Below are 22,203 nucleotides of genomic sequence, written 5' to 3'. Positions count from 1 at the left end.
GATATTCTCAAGAAGATCTGAACTGAAAATTATTCTCTGGTGTTTCACAGCAGTTTAATCTGAGGTGTTACAACTCTAGTCACCATTACAGGGCTGAGCATCTTGTAAAACTTGTTTCCACCATTCATATCTTAAACTATAGAGCACAGGCTTGGGAACCTGTAATCCTCAATGAAATTAAATTAGCTGGTGGGGAGATAGGAGGCTCCCTTACTCCCAGGTATAAAATTCTAATTGATTCTGTTGTTTCCAATGACACAATTTCCTAGATAGTATGAATGCTGAGGACATCACTCTCTGAAAATATATGTAATTGGCAATCTGTGAGTTGAAGTCACCTGTGAAATTATTTGATAATCATGAATAATGTTTGTGTCCTGGCAGTTTTTAGAATAATTTATGTGTACAATCTCAGTTGATCTTCTGTACCACCATAAGAAAATTTTATCTTCACCTTATATAAGTGGAAATACAACTTTTAAAAAGATAATTTCATTTAAAAAATTAATTCATTGAGCACTTACTATGCAGGAGAGTTTAGAAAAGGGGATAAGACATGATCTCTGACCTTAAGAAGTTTACAGTCAAATCAAAGATACAAACAATAGTCAATTATAATATACACTGATTGGAGCCATGGTAGTAATAAGCAGAGTGTATAGGAGCACATAGAAGTGGCATAAGCCAAGACTCTACAAATCCAAGGAAGGCATTTCAGAGTAGACAGTGTTTCAGTGGACACTTGAAGGTTGAGAAGGACCTAACCAGGTGAAGACAGGGAAAGAATGGGTTTAGAAGCAGTGCTTCAGTCAGAGATGAAAGTTGGCACAAATGTACCCAGGAATATACCAAACTGGAATCAATAGGAAGAAATTTGGACATTATAAAACATTAAAGAAATGAGTACCCACAAATGTTAAATATTTCAAAACATTAAATAAACAAGGGATTGTGGCTGTAAGGTTGATAATGGTAGAGCTATACCATCTATAAGGAGTTTTATTTTTTTATTGAGGTTGATTGGCTTTTAACATAAGGACAAAGGAGTTCAGTGCTGTAGTAAAGTTTTAGGTTTGTGGAGTGTAGAATAGTGAAGTCTCCAAAGGAATGACTGACAGAGAAACAGTGGCCTCGGAGGAAAGCCATGCTTTATGCAGGATGGAAAGTGATAGGAACCAACTACAAGGGTTGCAGGGTAAGAGGTGTTTAAGGTTTCATTCACTGAATTTGATTCATTCATTCAAGAAATATTTGCTAAGCACTTATTCTGTGATGACACTAGGCTATTAAGTAAAAGATCAATTTGAACCTAAATTGCTGTTAGGTCAATATTGTTTCTATTATACCACCCTGCATAATTCAGCATCAAATACATCAAAACAAAGATACTCAATTTTTAAACTCAGTTTACTGAATATTTGTTAAATGTCTAAACAATTATGTGCAAGGTATTGCACAATGTCAAAGTGTCCAGATACTGGTTAAAGGTAGCTGATTATAATGCATGTTCTCCAAGGACAGGACAAGGGAAAGGGGACTTGAAGTGTTTACTGATGGAACTTTTATAAAATATGCTTAGCAATGCCAAATGGTAGAAAATGGTAGAAATTTCTCTGGGGCTTCAGGATCAACCAATTACTGAATGCCTCTTTTGGAAAATAGCAATTGCCATGTTGAACTCTGGTGATAATTGTATATAGAATGAAAAATTATATTTTTTTATTATGTAGGGATGGAAAAAATCAGCACAGCATACTATCAGGAAAGTTTGGTGATAGGACAAAAATAGAATCAAATTTTATGCATCTTTTAGGGGAGCAGGCTTAGTGTGGTCCTGCCTGAAAGACATATTCTCTGAAGGCCCTTGGCAGCATTTGTGATTCAATTTTAAGTGCTTTGAACTTTGGTTCTGAACCTGAGTAATAAAAACTGCTTAATTGTGTTTTTTTTATAGATTCTGTGTTTTAAAGCTTTATTTTAGCAAAGGTGCAAGTATTTTACCAAAAAAAGGCTTATAGGAAGTCTGTTTAGTGTATTTAAAAAAGTAACTTTTGATGATATTTTTGTTGGATCCAGAAGTCATGTACTTCTGGATCATGTTAAATTCAGACCATTGTGTGAGCCTTTGCAACATTCTTATGAAGGTACAATTCTAACAACATAAGCCACAAAGTTTACATTAAAGTATAAATATCAATCTCACAATACACAGAAACATGCAAATATGAGTTATACATATACATGTTAGATGATCATATTAGTACATTACAACCACTAACAAAAAACAAAACAATAAAGGGTGTCATTTAATTAAGGTATCTCCTTTTCCCTTTACCCCTGGCAGTTGGAGTGGATAATAGTGAAAAAGATACAAAGCTACTTCTAAGCTTTTAGATTCTTTTTATTTCTACATTGTGGCCATTCTTCAATGGCTTCTATGCCTAAAATCTAGTGTGCTAAAAGCAGAAGTAACTGACCAGAATATCACCCTTCTACACACACACACACACACACACACACACACACACACAGTCTTAAACCAATTCTATATCCAAACCCAATTGAAGGCATTTGGAAAAAAGCAGATTCATACATGTTAGAAAGTTTTTGTCACTGAATTTTAGGCTAAATCTTATTAACTGCAAAAAATTATGAAATCATGATTCAGTTGTGTACTTTATTTAGACAATCTTTATCAAGTCATAATACATCAGATACTAAAACTACCACATACTTTTCTCAGACAAATCATTCAGAGAAAGCACCATATGATAAAACTATAGTAATTTTCCCTGAAAATAATAAATAAAGGTAATTAGCAATCAATGTGGACAATATTCAAATTTGAGCCTTTTTTCCAAATACTTACCAGATGCTCAGTGATATACATTTAATAAATGTATTTGTCCAATAAATATTTATTGAATACTAGTAGGTGTCAAATATTATCCCAAGCTCTAAAGTAAATTCTATAAAACGTGGTGGCAGAAATATGACACAACCAGCCCACTAGTATTTTTAAGTCAAAGTGATCTGACATGTTCCATGGTTGATCAGTAAAATGTACAGGCTTTGCCAATTCAAATGTGGTTTGGAAAGAACATACTAACTGACCATGTTGGCTACATGCTACAGTTTGGATGCTTCAGAAATCAGCTTTATTGCTGTCTATCCAATGGGTAATCTGAGTAACCATTGCAAAACTATTGCCAACTATTGCCAACACTTTCTAAGCATACCTGGGGCTTAGAGTACTTGAGATAGGAATCTACAGGAGCAACAGGAGGCATAAGTATCCATGCATGAATTTGAGATGCTGCTTCTGTTCTAATTTGTCTTGTATTATACACAAATATGTCTTGCTTAAGAAAGGGCAATCGATAGAAAAAAATCAGAGTGCAATTCTGTTATAAATTGATCTACTGCATTGTTCCGTGTGTGTGTGTGTGATTACCAAATATGACAGAAATGTGTATGAAGCACTAAAATATATAACAAAATTCTTAATTTCTTGTGAGTACTGCATTTATTAAAGCCAGGGACTGCTTTTTTCCAATTAGAGAAGGTGATTTGGGGCCATATTTATTGATTAATTTGAGACACATTAGCATTCAGCCTGCTTGTATGTAAATGTGATAATTTTTCTAAGTGTTCTTGAAACTCTGGAGTTGAACCATTAATGAGAAGACATAATTGGACTTTAGTAGTGAAGTCTTCTAACTGTTTCAGTTGAAGCTTGAGAAATTATTCTTAATTCAAACCTTTAAATTCTATGAAAGGTTTGGGCGTGTCCTTATTAATATTTTTGCCTTTGAGCTCATTTCTAAGGCTTTTTTCCATGACATAAAAGACACAAAGGGTCATTTGCTCAAACAGTTAGACTCGAGAGTAATAAAATTAAATACTTCATGTGTTACAGGAATGATTGGTACCAGAATAGCACTGCATATGGTTCAGTTTATACTGACGGGATAAGAGAAGCCTCAGCTTTTAGCTTAAAGGCTTCAAATGAGAATATTTCCAAGGTTTCTAGGGATTCAAGATTTATCTTCTGTCACCTCTAAGACCTTTTCAGAATTATAATGAGAAAGAAAAAGTGCTGAAAATAAATAGAACTTATTTGTATATATGCCAGTTCTGCATCACAAATGACCAAAAAGCACAATAACAGTTTTCTGACAGGACAATTTCCTGACAGGACACATTGGCGTACCTCATAGTTATGCCTTTGCAGATATTTAAAACTGCTTTTGACTGTTGAAATGAACATAAAGCAACATTTCAAAATGCCAATTCTAACTCTTCCTCAGAACTTTATAATAAAAGAGAATCAGCATGTAATACAGAAAAAAAAATCTCAATCAACCCTATGAACTAAAACCCTTCAAGATACTGTAGAGGTTCCTTATTATCTATTGAACCAAATTTCTGCCTTTTTACTTTATTTTTCAGGTTTAGCAACTGCTTGCTTCTATATTTCACCAACCTCTGTTTTTCATCATTCTCCTAAGGTCTCTCCTTCAGTCATGTTATCTATTGTGTTTGTCATTCAAATTATTCAACTTACCCTTGTCTCTTTCTTTGTATTAACCATACAGTAAATTGGCCCCCAAAGGTTAAGAGGAACAAAACAAAGCTTGTGTCCTTAGTCTTCACAAACCCAGAAACAGATATCCCCTTTGAGGAGGAACCAAATTATACTCCCATAAAAGGATAGTTGCTTTGCCTCCCAGGGGATAGTCATCTATGTGACACTTGGCCAGACAGCTAGTCTTTTCCTTCTGAAAATATGAAGATCCTCAAAGGCAATACAAAATTCCACTGAGTAAGGTTATTTAAGAAGAGAACACTAGAATCATCCCCCATATTATGGGTAGCTTTAAAACTAGATTTACAAAGAAATATTAAAACATTAAACATAGCATTAAGCAAAGTAGGCTTACATATAGTGCAGAGGTAAGAAATATTTTCAGACTGAAAGCAAAAAGACATGTGGCTTCAAAAGCAGAAATATAATTGAGAATCTGACCCAACAAGAAACTTGATGGTCAGAGGCATAATCACAATTTGTAAAATGTCTATGATTATCAGTAATTGTATAAAGTTAAAGAATCTACATAGAGAATTATTTCCAAAAAATTAGTCCTACTAAGTGACTCATTTGCTAATACATTGGCATCAGGAGTTAATGGGTTTCATTAATGTTACCACATATCCATGTTCAGTCTTGCCTCACGTGGGCTCCAGATATGCATGTAAAACTTCCCCTTTGCCTAGTCTGAAACCTTTCTCACTATTTATCTGAAGCTCTTCACTCAAACTACACAATAAGCAGGAAACCTTGTCTCTTTTTTATCCAGGAAAATTGAGAACATCGAGACATGGACTTCTTTTTTTAAAATATTTTTTTAGTTGTAGATAGACACAATACCTTTATTTTATTTGTTTATTTTTACATGGTACTGAGGATTTAACCCAGTGCCTCACACATGCCAGATGAGTGTGCTACCACCGAGCCACAACTCCAGCTCCCCCCTCCCAAGGACTTCTTTAACTTCATGTCACTCTATTTTGGAATTACTTCCACTCTCAGAGGTTGCAATGAGATCCTGAAACATTCTCCAATAGTGCCTTATTCCAGCAATTTTACTCACTTTTATGTACTCTTCAAATCCTTGTGATTTGCCATCTTTTTCTAAGACTACTAAAACTGCCTACTCTAAAGCAGTGGATCCCAATCTCAGATGCACACAAGAATCCCCTAAGGAGATTTTTTTTTTAAATGCATGGGTCCCACCCCCTGGAAATTCTGATTTAATTGGTGTAAGGAGCAGTCTTGACACTGGGATTTGTAGAACTCTCTGGGTGATTTTAATATCCAGTCAAGGTAGAAACTCTCTGATCTAAAGTCAGCAAAGATCTGCAAAACCACCCATTTTACTGCCTTTTGTCAATTTTCATTCTACTTGTTAATTCTGAAGCATTTGAAAATAGTAGTCACTTATTCTTGCTGGAAAAATCTTCTCTACTAGCTTATGTGATATGCCTTCCTTTGGTTCTTCTCTGAAATCTCAAGACCACTTCTTTTCTGTTCACTATTTTAAACTTATGCGGCTCTATTTCTTACTGTACATATTCTCACTGCATGTAATCTCTACTCCTACAACTTCAAGAACCACCTGTTTATATTTCTGTGAATAATGACAGTAGAATTTTAATAGTAATTGTATTGAATCTGTAGATCACTTTGGGTAGTATGGACATTTTAACAGTTTTAACTAACTCCAAACACACACACACATACACACACACATAAAAAAAAACTGACATGTGAATTTAGAGCTGTCTATTTGTGCATACTGGTTATGGCAGTGGGCTCTAATGTCAATTTGCCTTGATCCCAACCCCAGTTTTATTCATTTGTAAAATAAGCATAGTAATGATCTCAACCACCTAGCATTGTTGGGAAGAATAAACAACATAATACATCAAAAAGTACCTTACTCAGTGCCTGATACTGAATAATTGTTAAATTATTTCTCTTAATCATTGGCACAATTATCTAAAAAGAGTACATGGTTCTAGCTTCTACACCCCTTAGTATATACTCTATACATACCACTATTATACTATTGATCATTTTACATCAGTATTATTGATATATATCTGTCTTCCAAACTGTATTCTGAATTCTTTGAGAGAAATAATTGCTTCTTATTCACCTGTGTTTCTTCAGAATTTAACACAGAACTCAGCACAGGCAGACCATTCAATGGAAATAGGTTTCACCTAACTCTAGAGTTTCATTGATTCTAATTGATTAACAATGCTTGCAATGGAATGTTGTACTGAAGAGCATGTCAGCCTGCATCTGGGCTCAACAGGCAAGAACACCATGAATAATTAGGAGTATCTTCCGTGGGACAGGTAGAGAAAGTAATGGCACAATTGGCATGGACATTGCATTCCAGTTTTAGATGCTATATATGATAAAATTGTTATGGAATAAGTTTTCATGAACAAATGTTACTGGCTGAAAGACATGAGCCAATTGGAGTGATTATTACATAATTTGGTTAAATTTTCTCTTATAGTCTAAGTTCTTTTAGAGCAGTTATTATACATTTGTATGCTAGAAACTTAGGACAACTATAGGAATAACATGTTCACAGCAGAAAATTCATTATATTTGATCAAATGTTATTGAAATTTTCATATTATAGGTCTTGCTACATAATATTACACCTGCCATCTGATCTGTGATCTTTACTACATAAATACAGATCCTGAGATTAAGAGTTGTTTCAAGAAAAGATTTTTGCAGGAACTGTTATCCAAATCATCCAGATAGAAGCAAAGGGTGGTTTAAAATACTGATAAATGCTTAAAATAAAAACAAAGAAATTTACGTTTCAAGTTTAGGCTTCTGTCTACTCGTTATATCCACAAGTGGCAATGCTGCATAAGCAGCTTCTTATAGTGGGATGAAGTGGTTCATTAACCTGGGTCGAGGAGGGAGAAAATAACAATCATGAGGGTGTGTTTATTTCAAGGTGAAGTTCATCCACCTAGCACAGTACCTGGAACATGGTTGACACTAAATGAATGGTGACGCATAAATGAATAAATTACCAAATGGATGGATGGATGCATGATAGGTAAACTGTCTTCATGTAATGACAGTAAATACAAATCAGCAGTTTTAATTTTTTCCACCAGATGGCGATAGTGAGAGCTACAGGTTTACATTGTAATTGTGAAGAGGAAAACAATCAACCAAACACAAATCACATTAGGACAAAAAGAAGTCACAAAAAAGCAGATTAAGAAGGGACAAGTGAGGGGCTGGGGATATAGCTTAGTTGGTAGAGTGCTTGCCTCCTTGCATGCACAAGGCCCTGGGTTCAATCCCCAGCACTACAAAAAAAAAAAAAGAAGGGACAAGTGAAATGTTTGGGTCTAGGTATATTATCTTATGTGATATGTAAAAGTTCTCACCATCGCCCCTTTTTATGCATGGGTGGCATTTTAGTCCCAACTACTCCCAGTTAAAAAGTTACATTCAAAATTATTATTATCTGTATAAAAATCATAGGGCAACATTCATAACTAAAATTATTGTCATTTGGCTTATATATTCATACATTCATATTTTCTTTTGTTTTATTCTAATTTCTTAGTTGATGCTCCTTTTGCAAGTGAGATTGTTTGGGAACTGCCAAGAAAACTATGCATACTATCCAACACTCCAAATTCATAAAATAAGTCTTATTAGAGCTCATTGGTAAAGAATTGTGAATAATATTAGATTAGTGTCCATTCTTTCATTCAAAGACTTTTGAAAGATAAGAATATCAGTTTTAGAATCTAGTACTCCAGGTGTGCAGGGGGAGATACTTTCTTGGTAAATTAAGATAAGAATATGAACATGCTTTAAGATGGAATAAAGTATTCCCTCAAAACTAGCCCTGAATTGGATAAAACACTAACTTTCTAAAAGGTGGAATCAAACTCAGAAATATGTCATGGTAAATTATATAGCATATCATCCTTTTAAACTCTTTGTAAACTCTTGGTCACTGAAACATAAAGAGGCTGCCAAGGTTGCTGTAGAAAGACAGCAACATTTTTTGAATTCTTAAACATTTTCACATTTGTGATAGCAATCATTTCCTATCACAATCCCCTGAGGTAGATATGGGAGGCAATATAGTGTTAGAGTGTTAGAAGAATGGGGGACTTTGGAGTCGTAGTCTTGATTTCCAATCCTCTCATTATTTAGGCATGGAAACTCTGATAAGTTATTTCTAAATTTCAGTTACCTCATCTGATAAGATAATACTTCATACCTCATAATGTGTTTATCAAGAGCAAATGTAAAACACCATGCCTAGCAGTGCCCTAGAACAGAATAGGTAAGATGATGATGATGATGATGACGACGACGACCACAACGAAGAAGAAAAAGAAGAATTTAGTTTTTCAGTCAAGAAAACAAGCTCAGAGCTACAAGAGGTTGCACAGCTAATAAACTTGCAAAGCATCAAGCACAGTACCTAGCACTATAGCAAATGCCCATTCAATATTATGTTTGCTTTCTTCCTTCCTGACCTAAAACTTGATTTTTTGAGAATCTACAATGTATAAGCACTTTGAAATATCATGCTATACACATTAAATACTCACAATTTTATATGGCAATTTATTGATGGTGCTGGGGAATGAACCCAAGGCCTAAAGCATGCTAGGCAAGCAGTTTCATCACTGAGTTATACCCCCAGCCCTTTTTACATTTATTTTGAGACAGTGTCTTGCTAAGCTGTCCAGACTAGCCTCCAACTTGTGATCCTCTTGCTTCAATCTCCTGAGTTATTGGAATTATAGGTATGTCAATTTAAGAAATAAAAATTCAAAAAACAAGAAGTTAAACTCCACTTCAACTAGGTTAGTGCAAGATATAAACCACTGATACATATTTTTGAAAGTTAATATTTCCTTTGATTACAGGCAGTAATACATATAATAAAATAACAAAGAAGATACTAGACTTAACAGAAAAGATGATAACTGGACCCATGTTTTGCCAACAGGGTAATTCATTTCTCTCCTACAATGGTAACAAATTTTCCTTATTAGGTATCTTTGCAGATCAGTCAATCAGTAGCAGATGGCATCCTGAGTATCCAGATATTCAGCTTCTATTTTTTTATACATTACTTTATATGTGTGCACTTAAGGATGGTGCTGGCTAAAATTATAAATAGGTTTCATACGTATTCATGTCAATTCATGGATGATATTTTCAGGTTGTTGTTGTTAACCTTTTCTAGTCTCACCCTCTACACTTTCCCTGGGTGAGACTGCTTACTCTAAGACACTTGTGAGATCAAATCTGTTTATATCCATACTCCAGATCTGTCCTGAACTGTAGGTACTCATTCCCAACTGTCTGATGGAAAATCTATCTGGATGTCACATTAGGATATTAAATTTAAAATGTCCAAAATGAAACACACCATCTTCCCTTCTAGGCCCACTCCTATTATGTTCCTTTCTTGGTAAATGGATCACCATCCTCCCAACTTCCCAAACTTGAAACTTTAGAGTTATCCTTGACTCTTTTATCTCTTTCAACCTTGAACATAAATCAATTACCAAGTCCTCTCAACTTGACCACACTAATATCTCTTGAACATGTTTCTTCACCTCCTTAGCCATTGTTTAGGCCTCCACTGCCATTCTTTTTTATGTGGTTCTGATAATCCAACCTAGTACCTCATATGTGCTAGGCAAGTGTTCTACCACTGAGCTACAACCCCAGCCCATTCCACTGCCATTCTTAATTTCAGGTTAATTAAGTGGCCTCATATATCTTCTCTCTGCTTCAGGTTATTCCCAACTGCAGTCAGTCTTCTGCTTTGCTGCCTATACTTGTACAAATTTCCTGTACAACTCTTATTCCAAAAATTATAATTCATGATGGAATTCTCCATCAATTGAATGGTTTTATTTTTTCATTCTTAAAGGCAAAGAAAAAAAAAGAAAGAAAAGAAAAGAAAAATGAAAAATCATGCCAAATGAGCCAGACTTCATGATCTGGCTCCAACGTACCTTGCTCTAGCTATATTCATATTGAATATTTCATCTTTCCAGACCTTTTCATGGCTTTGTACTTTTCACCTGCTAATCTACCCTTTTGGAATGTCCTTCTGGTAAAATGCTCATTCAAAATTTAAGACCTAGATCAAATATCACCTTTTTAAAGACACTGATTCCCCTGAAGAAGTTAGCTATTTTATCCTGTGTACTTCTATGGTACTTTATCAATAGAGTAGCTCCCCCTTATCTGTGAGGAATATATTCCAGGACTCCCAGTGGATGCCTGAAACTTTCAATAACACCAAACCCTATATATATACTATTTTTCCTAAACATACAGACATATGATAAACATTATTTATGAATTATTCACAGTATAAGATAAACAATAAATAAAGGGAAAATATGATAATATCCTGTAATAGAAATTATGCCAATATGTGTGTGTGCACTCTAAGTATCCTATTGTATATACTCACCCTTCTTTCATGATGATGTTAAATGATTCAATGCTTATTTGATGACATGAAGTGAGGTGAATGACAGACATTGTGCCATAGTGTTAAGCTACTAACCTTCTGATGATATGTCAGAAGGAGGATCATTTGCTTTGGGTGATCTTGTGTCATTGTGTTATGATGAGGTTGATGGTTGGATGTCCAAAGCAGACAATGTTGATGGATGAGAATACACAATCTTAAAATTTTCATTTTCATAGCAAACAGGTTTAGAATGGCCAGGTGCACACTCTATTATTAATGGGAATTTAAATTTTAACCATTCCTCCTCCAAGTATTTTTTCACTTCTGGGAAAAGAATAGGTGGAATCATTCCATAAACAAAATGGCTGTCACTCACACTTTCTGATTATGTTGCTGGATCATGAACAGATATATTTTTTTGTTGTTCTCTTTGAGAGAGTGTGAGTATTTCCTAAGTACACTATGCCTGGATTTATCTCATGACCTGCAGCATTGCCACACAGTACCACAGTTAATCTGTCTTTCCATGTTTTATGCCCTGGTGCTTCCTTTGAACTTTCATGAACATAGGTTCTACTGAGCAGCTTCTTCCAGAAAAGCCCAATTTTACCACAAGTGAAAACGTGCTTTGAATAGTTTTCCTTTCTCCATAATCAACTTCTTCAATTCTACTAGAAATAAGACAGCAGCTTCTACATCAACAGTAGTAAAACCTCTCCAGCAATGTATATATTTTTCAGTCCAAACCTATTCCTGAATCTGTGTAACTATTCCTTTCTTTCAGCAAATGTCTTTGTGTCACTTGTTTCCAAGGATCCCTTGCTGAAGTCTTCATAGAGGCTCAATACTTCTGGCTGAAAATGTTGCCATTGGTTGGAACACATTTTATGTTCATGTCTTCCACTCACAAATCTAATGTATCTTCTATATTCACTTAGCACCATCATTGTTGTAGCTGTAACTTCTATGGTTTGAGTTGCAACAGGAAAACTAGCATGAATTTCTCTTTCCTTCTTCACAAGTTTATAGTTAGAAGCTTTGTTCTTACCACAGGTTTTAAAAACCAAAGCATATAATTCTTTTTCTTTCCTTAAGTCAAGAACGTTCCCCTTTTCATTTAAATGAGGTATTTTGTGACTTCTCTTTGGTATACCAAAATTGTCAACATCACTAATCCTATGCTTTATAATCATTATTGAGTAAAACAAAAATTACTTGAACTTAAGCCCAGAAATACCACAACAGTCAATCTGATAACTAAGACAGTTACAAAATGGCTAAGGGGGGTTGGGGATGTGGCTCAAGCGGTAGCGCGCTCGTCTGGCATGCGTGCGGCCCAGGTTCGATCCTCAGCACCACATACCAACAAAGATGTTGTGTCTGCCGATAACTAAAAAAATAAATAAATATTTTTAAAAAATGGCTAAGGGATGGGTTGCATATACAGCATGAATACACTGGACAAAGGAATGATTCATATTCTCAGCAAGATAGAGAAGTGTGGTGGGAGATTTCATAATACTACTCAGAATGGCACACAATTTAACATTTACGATTTATGAATTGTTATTTCTGGAATTTCTCAGTTAATATTTTTGGACCTCAGTTGACTGGATAACTGAAATCATGCAAAACAAAGCTAAAGCCATGAATAAGCAGGAGAACTATATATTGAGTGTGGGTAACGAGGATTGAACACAGTGACACTCAACCACTGAGCCACATTCCCAGCCCTATTTTGTATTTTATTTAGAGACAGGGTCTCAGTGAGTTGCTTAGTGCCTTACCATTGCTGAGGCTGGCTTTGAACTCACCATCCTCCTGTCTCAACCTCCTGAGTCACTAGGATTACAGGCATGCACCACTGCACCCAGCTAGAACTTTTTATATTTTTAATTACAATGATTTATTTGAACATCTATTTCTCTAACACATATGAATTTCCTATAAGCAGAAATATTCATCCCTAACATAGGACTCAGGGCCCTGATACATATTAAATGCTAAATAAAAGCTTATTGCTTCAGAATGATAGTTTGATAGTCTGGCATCACAGAAGACAAACTCCCCTCACCCCAAATTCCTTTTGATCACAATGCACAGACAAAATCTGGGGCTGGCTAGCTTTTTATACTGACATTGCACAAAGTTGTTTATACTTTCAGAACTGTCACCAGAGTGCATTCTTTCTTAAACTCACAAAATAGTAGGTCAACCACTCTATACCCCATCTCACACTCATAATTCACAATTAGGAGTTCATTTTCTGTAAGGACAAATTTATGGAGAAATAGTTTAGTGAAAACTACACCTTTCTCATGGCATAATAAAGCCCAAAAAATCCCCATAGGAAAACATTTATCAGCAGTCAGGTAGGTAGAAGAAAGTTATTTTAGGACAAATGTACATAATCTTTAGTTGAAAAAATAGGAGAGATTCAAATACATTAGTTGAAAAGACAAGTATAAAAGCTTTACCAATTATGTTGAGATAAAAATGAGTAATACAGTTAATATCACAAACATTTAACATATATTTAAATGTTATTATGAATATCTTAAATCTTTAGCTCAATTTAAGTAAGATTTCAGTACCTATTAGAACACAGTAATTTTCCTTTGTAATGACTGCATTTGACAAGCTAATATTTGACAAGCCGCTTTTAAAGCATGGTAAGCACTTGCATTTCATTTGATAGCAACTAATTCCTTAAAACAATTATGAGGCATATACTACATGCAAGGTTTATAGAAAAACAGATATCAATAAAGAAATTATGATCCTTATCTTCATTGAGTGTACAATGTAGGAGGATATATATGATCATAATGAGACATAGGAAAGGGTTACAAATAAAGTATACTTAAAGTTCATAGAGGAAGAAATTCCCTACCTAGTGGGATACTGATGGTGATAGGGGTGCTGATATAACAAGTGTTCTGTGGCAGATGATGCTTTTTTTAAGTTAAGTCTTGAAAGATGCTTGGATGTGGATAAAGGGAGATAGCAGGCAAGGACAATCCAAGAAGGAGTTTGGGAAAGGAGATATAGTTCAGAGGTACAGTGCTTGCCTAGCATGTACAAGACCCTGGGTTTGATCCCCAGCACTGCCAAAACAAATCTTTCTCTTCCAAAAAAGAGACAACACAGCATGGGGATTGAAGAGGGATGTAGAGAGATACAGGCAAATCAATTAGGAAACAAAAACATTCTAGGAAAGTATAATGACAATAAGGATGATAAGAATGGAGGGAAGGTGAATTTGAGAGATGTAGTGATCAATTCTTCTGAAGGATGAGGCATCTCATAAGATATAGAAAATGGGTGGTTGCCTGGGAATATGGGGGCATCATTATCAGAAGTCTGGTGATGGAAAGAGGACTGGGATTGAGGGTGTTAAGATGATGGTTTCCATTTTAGATTTCCTGATATGAAGTGGTCACTGTGTTATTTATTTGGTAGTGTCTAGCAGGTAACTGAAAACTTAGGACTGGAATTCAGGAAGAAGTTTAAGCTAAAAATAAATATTTAGAAATCACCCAAGTAGATGAAATCATCAATGCACCTGAGTAAAAGATATTTCAAAGGAATGGTTCAAGGGTCTTTAAACTTGAGTGTACAACAGATCCCCTGGAGGGCTTGTTAAACCATAGATTGCTAGGTTCCACCCAGGATTTCTGACTCAATAGGTGTGGGGTGGGGCTTGAGAATTTGTACCTTTAATGAATTCCCAATTTATGCTAATGCTGCTAGGTCAGGGTTCACACTTTCAGAACCATCAAACTAGATAAACAAATCTATTTTTTTAAATCTCAGCATAACTTATTCATAACAAATGATCTGTGCCAATGTCTATCCATTTTTCTATATAGTTAAAATAGTGTCTGATACTGTTTATCAAAAAAAAAGAAATAGGAAATCATATTTCTATCTACCTGTTTTGTCTTGTTAGAAACTTTTTTTGTCAATTCATAATTGAGTAGGCAAAGCTGTCCAAAAAAATCTCCAAAATATGATTAAAAAGGCATGGGGCTCCAAAAATTCTTACTTTCCCTTTAGACTGTGCAGCACAAGGTTTCTGCAATATGTTGATTGACATTCTGGACCTTTGTTTGGTGGTCTCCACTATCCTGCTAGCTTTTTCAGGAACCACATATTTGAGACTTTTGTCCCATATAGGCAATGGCTTGAAAAGCACTTAGCTGTTTACTTTTCATCTTACTATAAATTATTTATCCTTTAGTCTGTAAATGGCTATTTGTAGGATTAGACGAATTTTGAATGCTCTGATAAGAGGATTGTTGCACCCAAATTCATGCATAATCCGTAGAAAGCACATGTAACCCACAACCTCTGCTGGGTTAGCATATGAAACAGATTCACTGAGCAGTGCAAATTATTAACCAGTTAACATCAGCAAATTTGTTTTTGAAACAGTTTTAAACACACAAGCATTCCCTAATGAGAAGTAATATTAGTTATAAAAATCCAATAAAAACATACCTTGAGTAGATTTCTCTACCTCCTTCCTCTTCCTATTCTGGCTATTGTAATTCATCCTCAGCTCTTGGTTATACTCATGCAGAGTTTCTCTGGAGTTGTATGACTGTCTTGGTTTTCTTCCATCCTCACTCTCATCCGAAGAACTGGTATAAGCTAGATCCATTTCATGCTTGACTTTTGACAGCGGTTGATAAGGTTTGCAGTCTGTTTGCTCCATCTCTGATTAAGCTCAGTTTCATGAAAAAAGGGAGAAGTACTTTAATGAAAGGAGTCCTGAAAGAGATAGGGAAAACACAAGCCTTCTTAGATTTGTCCTTTTGCAAGGAAACACATCTGGCAGATTCACAATTGGTCCTGATAATACTATCAAAGGAGTGAGGCAAAAGACAAACTAGATGACATGAAGCTAGCTGGAGGCAATAATAACACTGTGTTACATGCATACATTGTCAAGCATTTAGGATGAAGCTGGAAGTTGCAGCATCAGAAAATACTCAAAGTAAAAGACAGGCTTCCTTCAAAAACAGTTGTATTTGAATGCAAATAAAGGACAATGTTGCTTTACAGTGCACTGTGTTTTTTAATGCTGAAGTCAGTAGTTAGATTTATTTTTAAATTTTTTTTTAGTTGTTGATGGACATTTATTTATTTATTTATTTATTTATTTATTTATTTATTTATTTATCAGATTTGTAAATGGCCAGGAGTGCAAATATTAACCCAGCACAACCCACACTTGAAATAAAAACTGCTAAGAGAACTACATTCAGAAAAAAACGCATTCTTGCCTCCGGTTTAATACTACATTTAAGGCAGGGGCTCTAAGTAAGGGAAGGATTCTGTGAGAGAAGCAGAACCAGAGCTCATAAAATGAAGAGTCCTTGAGGGGGACTGGGCTCTTTGTGTTCATATTGTGACTTTTGAGCCTCAGGCCTGCAGAGCATTTTTAATAAGTGATGGTAAATTTTTGTTCTTCATAGTACTGAGGATGTAAACAACACTTCTGGTGACAATACTGGTATAGGAACAGCAGGATCTAAATCGGATTTAGAAATAGCAATATTAAACTTCTTGATAAATCACTGAAAGAACCTCCTTTCCCCACAGAATGCTGAGCTAGGAACCACTGAAGCTCTTAGGACCAATAGAGGCATTATCTGCCCTACTTAGCACTGAGAGGTTTGAGAAGATCAAGTGCCATCTGAGATGTCAAAGTCCTCTGTAAAGCTAAAAGCCCTGTAAAAATGCTGTTATTTTTCTTTCTCACATTATTTATCACGATTTCCATCCACTGCTGAAACTTTGCAATCTGGTCTTATGTATGATGTAAAATAATAATAATAATTACAACAACAACAACCTAGTTTGAAACCAAATGAATATTATTCTATTTTGTAGTGAAATTGACTCTTTTATCTTTCTTCAGCTCTTCAGCATACATATTTTCAATGAAACCTCAGGATATCTAGATAGTGGATTCTCTATCTTGTACAGGATCTCACTTTTGGAATTTCCATTGCTTTTATTGCAGGCACATAGAACACAGAAATCACTTAGTAAAGTTTTATGGACTGACTGATATGCATTAAATGGTACATGCTGCTTTGTAGTGTGAACCAAATGTTACAGGTTGAGGTCTTATCACCCTAACTAAATGTTAAGATTCTTGAAGACCAGATTTGAGTCTTATGGCTATTCATATTCTCTACAGCACTTAGCACAACTATAGGCACATACTATAGAAACTATTTAATTATTAAACCTATAAATTCCAGAAATAGTCTTCTGTAAATACCTGGTTTGGTTTTAATTAACATCAGAGAAGAGGATGCTTAGAAGCAAGGTACAATATTACATCTGATGATCCAAGAACATTTAAATCTAATGCTATCTCATGGTTCATAGGTTGTCTATATACTCAGAACTTCTTAATTTGTAGCTCCAAAATTAAACTCTCCCCTGAACAATGGGCTTGAATATTCCACTGCCTACTCAACATCTCCACTTGGTTATCCAAAATGTATATCACGTTTGGTATGTTCAAAATCACATTCCTGATTTCTACCCCTTCCCCAAACTGCTCTTTTCATTGTCTTTTCTATTTTGGTAGACAGTAACTCCATTATTCTATTTGCTCAAGTCAAACAAAAGCAAAGTCCTCCTTGACTCCTGGTTTTAATTTTAATTTGTTAGTTCTTTTTAGTTATGCATGTCAGCAGAATCCATTTTGATATAATTATGCAAGCATGGATTCCTGTTTTTTTAAATCCCATATGCGATCCATCTGTAAATACTGTTAGCTCTACCTTTGCAATATATCCAGAATCCAACCATACTTTTCCACATTCTCATTACCACATTGGTTTAAGCCATCATTTCCCACCAGTATTATTGTGATAGTCACCTATGCAATTTCATTTATTTATTGATTTTGTGGTGCTAGGGATCAAACCCAGGGGCTCCTGAATACTAGGTACTTGTCCTATCATTGAGCTACACAACCCCAATCTATAACATTCTCCTAACTTGACTTCTGCTAACACCATTACTCCCTAATGGCATGTTCTTCACACTGCAACAGAATGAAAGTTTTAAAATACAAGCCATTCATGTCTCCCCTTTGCTCAGAAACAGCAAGAGTATCCTACTTCCTTCAAAAGTCAGAATTCTTACAATGGTCTACAAGGGCCCTTGTGTAACCTCTCCAAACTCCTCCTGTTATATCTTCCCCCTACCTCATGTACTGCAGCTACACTAACCTTCTTGCTATTTCTGAAAACATTAGGCATGTTCCTGCCTCAGGACCTTTGCAACTTCCCATTGAAAAAACACCCCAAAATACTACCACCGCTAATCCTCTTCTCTGTCTTTCAGAGAACTTATCACCAAGTAGTACATTACATATTTTATTTATTTATAGTCTGCCACAATTAAAACGTAAGCTCCATTAAGGTAGGCTTTATCTGTTGTAGTCATTGTTAAATCTCTCTGCATCAGAACAATGTCTGGCATAGAGACTTAATCAACATATTTTGAATAAGTGAACAAAAATACTCTGAACAGGGCCTAGGAAGAAAGTGTAAATGAATAAACTGTAGTTTCTCCCCTACCCTCAGGAACTCACAGCCTAAGGCAAGCAAAAAATAAACAACTCTGGTACAAAGGAGAATGAGAAGACTTTGTGAAACTAATGAAGTAGTGCTTGAACATCAAAGATTAAAGTATTGGGAAGAGACTGCATTTGGTTTAGTTTCCTCTTCACCAATACTGTTACCACAACCACTGAAATTCCATTGAGCACCTATGTTATCAGGCTAACTTTAATCTCTTTCCTCTTAGGTCCCCATAGCATACTCTTTAGAAGGCTGTAGACAGTTATCTAAATTTTAGGCCTTGATTTTGTATAAACAGTACAACATAAGAAATGTACCAACAGCAGAATTTCAGAGATGTATTTTTGTAGTCAAGGATTGGAACTTTGACCCAGAAAAGGAGGTATGAATAAAATTCATCAAAATTCATTTCAACCAACCTATACATTTTTGTTCATTAAAGAAAAAGAGTTTAACAAGTTGAGAGTGGAGAGCTATTTTCTACATAAGGCCATTGACAATGCAAAAAATTCAATCAAGGACCTTATAACTAAGAAGAGCTTAATAAAATGTTTTCTGCCACAATATAGAAATTAATAAATGCTATTTGATCTTCTAATTCATTTTCCATCTCTTCACTTATTCTTTCAAGTTTCTGGTTCACACTGATATGGATTATGATGAAGATAATGTAAGAATGGGCAGATTAACACTCCCCTTTAAACCTGAGTTACAAATCTATATTTATCTTAATGCCACTCAAACCTAATAAACAACTTAAAAATGAAAAAAAAAATCATTTCTATTGCCTAATATGTTTTGACAAGTACAATTTATCATGTTAAAATTGCACTTATTTTTATGTATGGAAACCTAAACATTCTCTTTTCTCTCGGTATATTTATTTATATCCTCTGAGAGAGAGAGAGAGAGAGAGAGAGAGAGAGAGAGAGAGAGAGATTCAGCTATGATTAAACATTTTCAAATTTCTGATTACAGCTATTCCCATCCACAATTCAGTAAGGAATGTCACACCTATTCAAGGTTATCCAGTGTCTTTGGAAGCAATCTTTCTTTAAAACAAAAAACAAACATAACCTGTTAAGAGATTCCTAACCCTCCCCAACGTTTTTTTTTTTGTTTGTTTGTTTGTTTTTTGATACAGGGAATTGAACCCAGAGGCACTTGACCACTAAGCCACATCCCCAGCCCTATTTTGTATTTTATTTATAGACACAGGGTCTCACTGAGTTGCTTAGGGCCTTGCTAAATTGCTGAGGCTGGCTTTGTACTCATGACCCTCTTGCCTCAGCCTCGCAAGCCACTGGGATTATGGGCATACCCCACCATGCCCCACACCCCCCTCCACAACTTTTCAAATTAAAATTTGTGTCAGTGGTCCCCAGTGATTAGGAGAACATTCCAGATCTCTTTAGGCACACAGAGAGAGGCACAAAGAGTTCTGAGTGCCTGGGGCTTTGAAAGTAAATAACTGTGGAGATGGTGTTATAGCACAGTAGTAGAGTGCTTCCTTAGCATGTGTGAGGCACTGGGTTTGATCCTCAGCACCACATAAAAATAAATAAGGTTTTGTTTTATTTTTTCAAAATAAGAAATATATATAATTGTGATATTTGTCAAAGCCTTGAGAAGCAGAGTTTAAATTCACTGGCATATAGTATATTTTTGAAAATAAAGAAATAACATTAAAAAATATTAGTATTTCAAATCTACCAGAGTGAAAGCAAAATAATTCTGAAAATATGTTGTTCCAAATATTCTACAGTAAGGGTAACCCCAGTATGGTGGTGTTGGTCTGTAATGTCAGCAACTTGGGGGGAGGGGGAAGGCCAAGGCAGAAGAATTGCAAATTCAAACAGTCTTGGCAACTTAAGGAGACACTGTTTAAAAAAGGAAAAAGGACTGGGTAAAGGTAGTCTCATAACCACTTAACTGACTTTTCCATTCAGTGCCCAACATGGCATCCTGGCAGTCCAATGTAAATAAATGTTATTCAGACATCATGATGATAGTGCTTTGAAAAGCCAAATGTACATACCATACTAATCTCATTTTAACAATTTTTAAATTTATCTATTATTTTGATAGTGATAAATTTTAAACCAAAGCATATGAGTATTGTAAAGCACATGCTCTTATGGAACAGAGGGAAAAACAAAGAAGTCAATTATCTTTGCTACTGCAGCACATCCATTCAGATAGTTCACATAGTATAAATTCAAATGTCACCACCTGTGGTTTGCCCTTGTGCTTTTCACTTTATACTTGCTAACAAAATGCAAACAACTTCAGAAGTGAACTGGGACGCTTCCCTCCTCACCTGAGTCCACTGACACAAAATTTAAGCTCATGGAGATGTTTATGCTCATGAGACAACTTGATATGTGGAAATCATTGGCCTTAAATTTATTACAAAAAATGCAACAGCAGCAGCAGAGGCAGCGAGTACCTAATATGGCAGTTACCAGGTATGAGGCACTATACTAGTGCATTTCATATATTAACTCCTTTAATTATTATAGAACTCTATGAGGTAGGTGCTGTTTTAATCCCCCATTTAATGGATAAAGAAAACCATGGAACAGAGCAGTTAAGTGACTTGCTAAGACTACACAGGTAGTAAGCTACAAAGCTGAGATTTCAACTCCTACAATTTATCTCCAATTGTCTTGATGCTCTTAACCTGTGTTCCACATTGTCTTTTTTTGTTTGTTTGGGGCGGTGCTGGGGATCGAACTCAGGGCCTCATACATGGTAGGCAAGCACATTACCATTGAGCCACATCACTGGCCCCCTTCACAGTGTTTTTCAGAGGAACATCTGGTAGAATGATCCTAGGTAAATAATCTTTCCTCTCTCAAGAGGACTGGGGCTGTGGCTCGGTGGTAGAGCACTTGAGTAGCATGTGTGAAGCCCTGGATTCAATCCTCAGCACTACATATGAATAAACAAAGTGAAAAATCCATTGTCAACTAAAAAAATTTTTCTTTTAAATTTCCTTGATTATAAGTGAGGCTGAATCCACTAAGCTTTGGACATATCAGTTTTGAAAGCCACAAGTTTGAAGCTGTGGAACGCACTATTTGGCTACCTTTTTGGCAAGGGGTACTGGGAATTGAACTCAGGGGCACTCCACCACTAAGCCACATCCCAGCCCTATTTTGTATTTTATTTAGAGACAGGGTCTCACTGTGTTGCTTAGCACCAGTTGCTGACGCTGGCTTTGAACTTGATTCTCTTGTCTCAGCCTTCCAAGCAGCTGGGATTACAGGTGTGTGCCTCTACACCTGGCTTCAGGGCCTTGTTTTTAAATGTAAAATAAGGAGACCAAATTAACTCAAAGAAATCTGTGGCTCTGGAATTCTATGATTGCATATGAAACTGAAGAGAAGTTCAGGTTGATATTACAAAAAAAGTGGTGGGTATATTCAAGGCCATGGTTACATTATCTATTACTCCTCCTCATCTCCCCTCCTCTACTTTCTTCTCCCCAACCCTCTCATATA

The 22,203-nt window shown here is 35.5% G+C and overlaps 1 protein-coding gene across 4 annotated transcripts in view; it reads right to left on the bottom strand.

The window, feature by feature from the left end:
- The window catches only part of Tenm1 (teneurin transmembrane protein 1), a 796,988-nt gene that overhangs the window by 549,066 nt on the left and 225,719 nt on the right, over positions 1 to 22,203 (bottom strand). For all 4 annotated transcript variants that reach the window (XM_015498499.2, XM_048797132.1, XM_048797133.1 and 1 more), the window contains one exon: positions 15,585 to 15,857. In XM_015498499.2, the coding sequence (XP_015353985.1) occupies positions 15,585 to 15,801 (217 nt within the window). In that variant the 5' untranslated portion in view covers positions 15,802 to 15,857. The remainder of the gene's footprint in view (positions 1 to 15,584; positions 15,858 to 22,203) is intronic.

Source organism: Marmota marmota, unplaced genomic scaffold (genome assembly GCF_001458135.2).
Source record: "Marmota marmota marmota unplaced genomic scaffold, marMar, whole genome shotgun sequence".
NCBI classification, from domain to species: domain Eukaryota; kingdom Metazoa; phylum Chordata; class Mammalia; order Rodentia; family Sciuridae; genus Marmota; species Marmota marmota.
The sequence above is the reverse complement of the archived record's forward strand: the minus strand, read 5'-3'. Positions and strand labels throughout refer to the sequence as shown.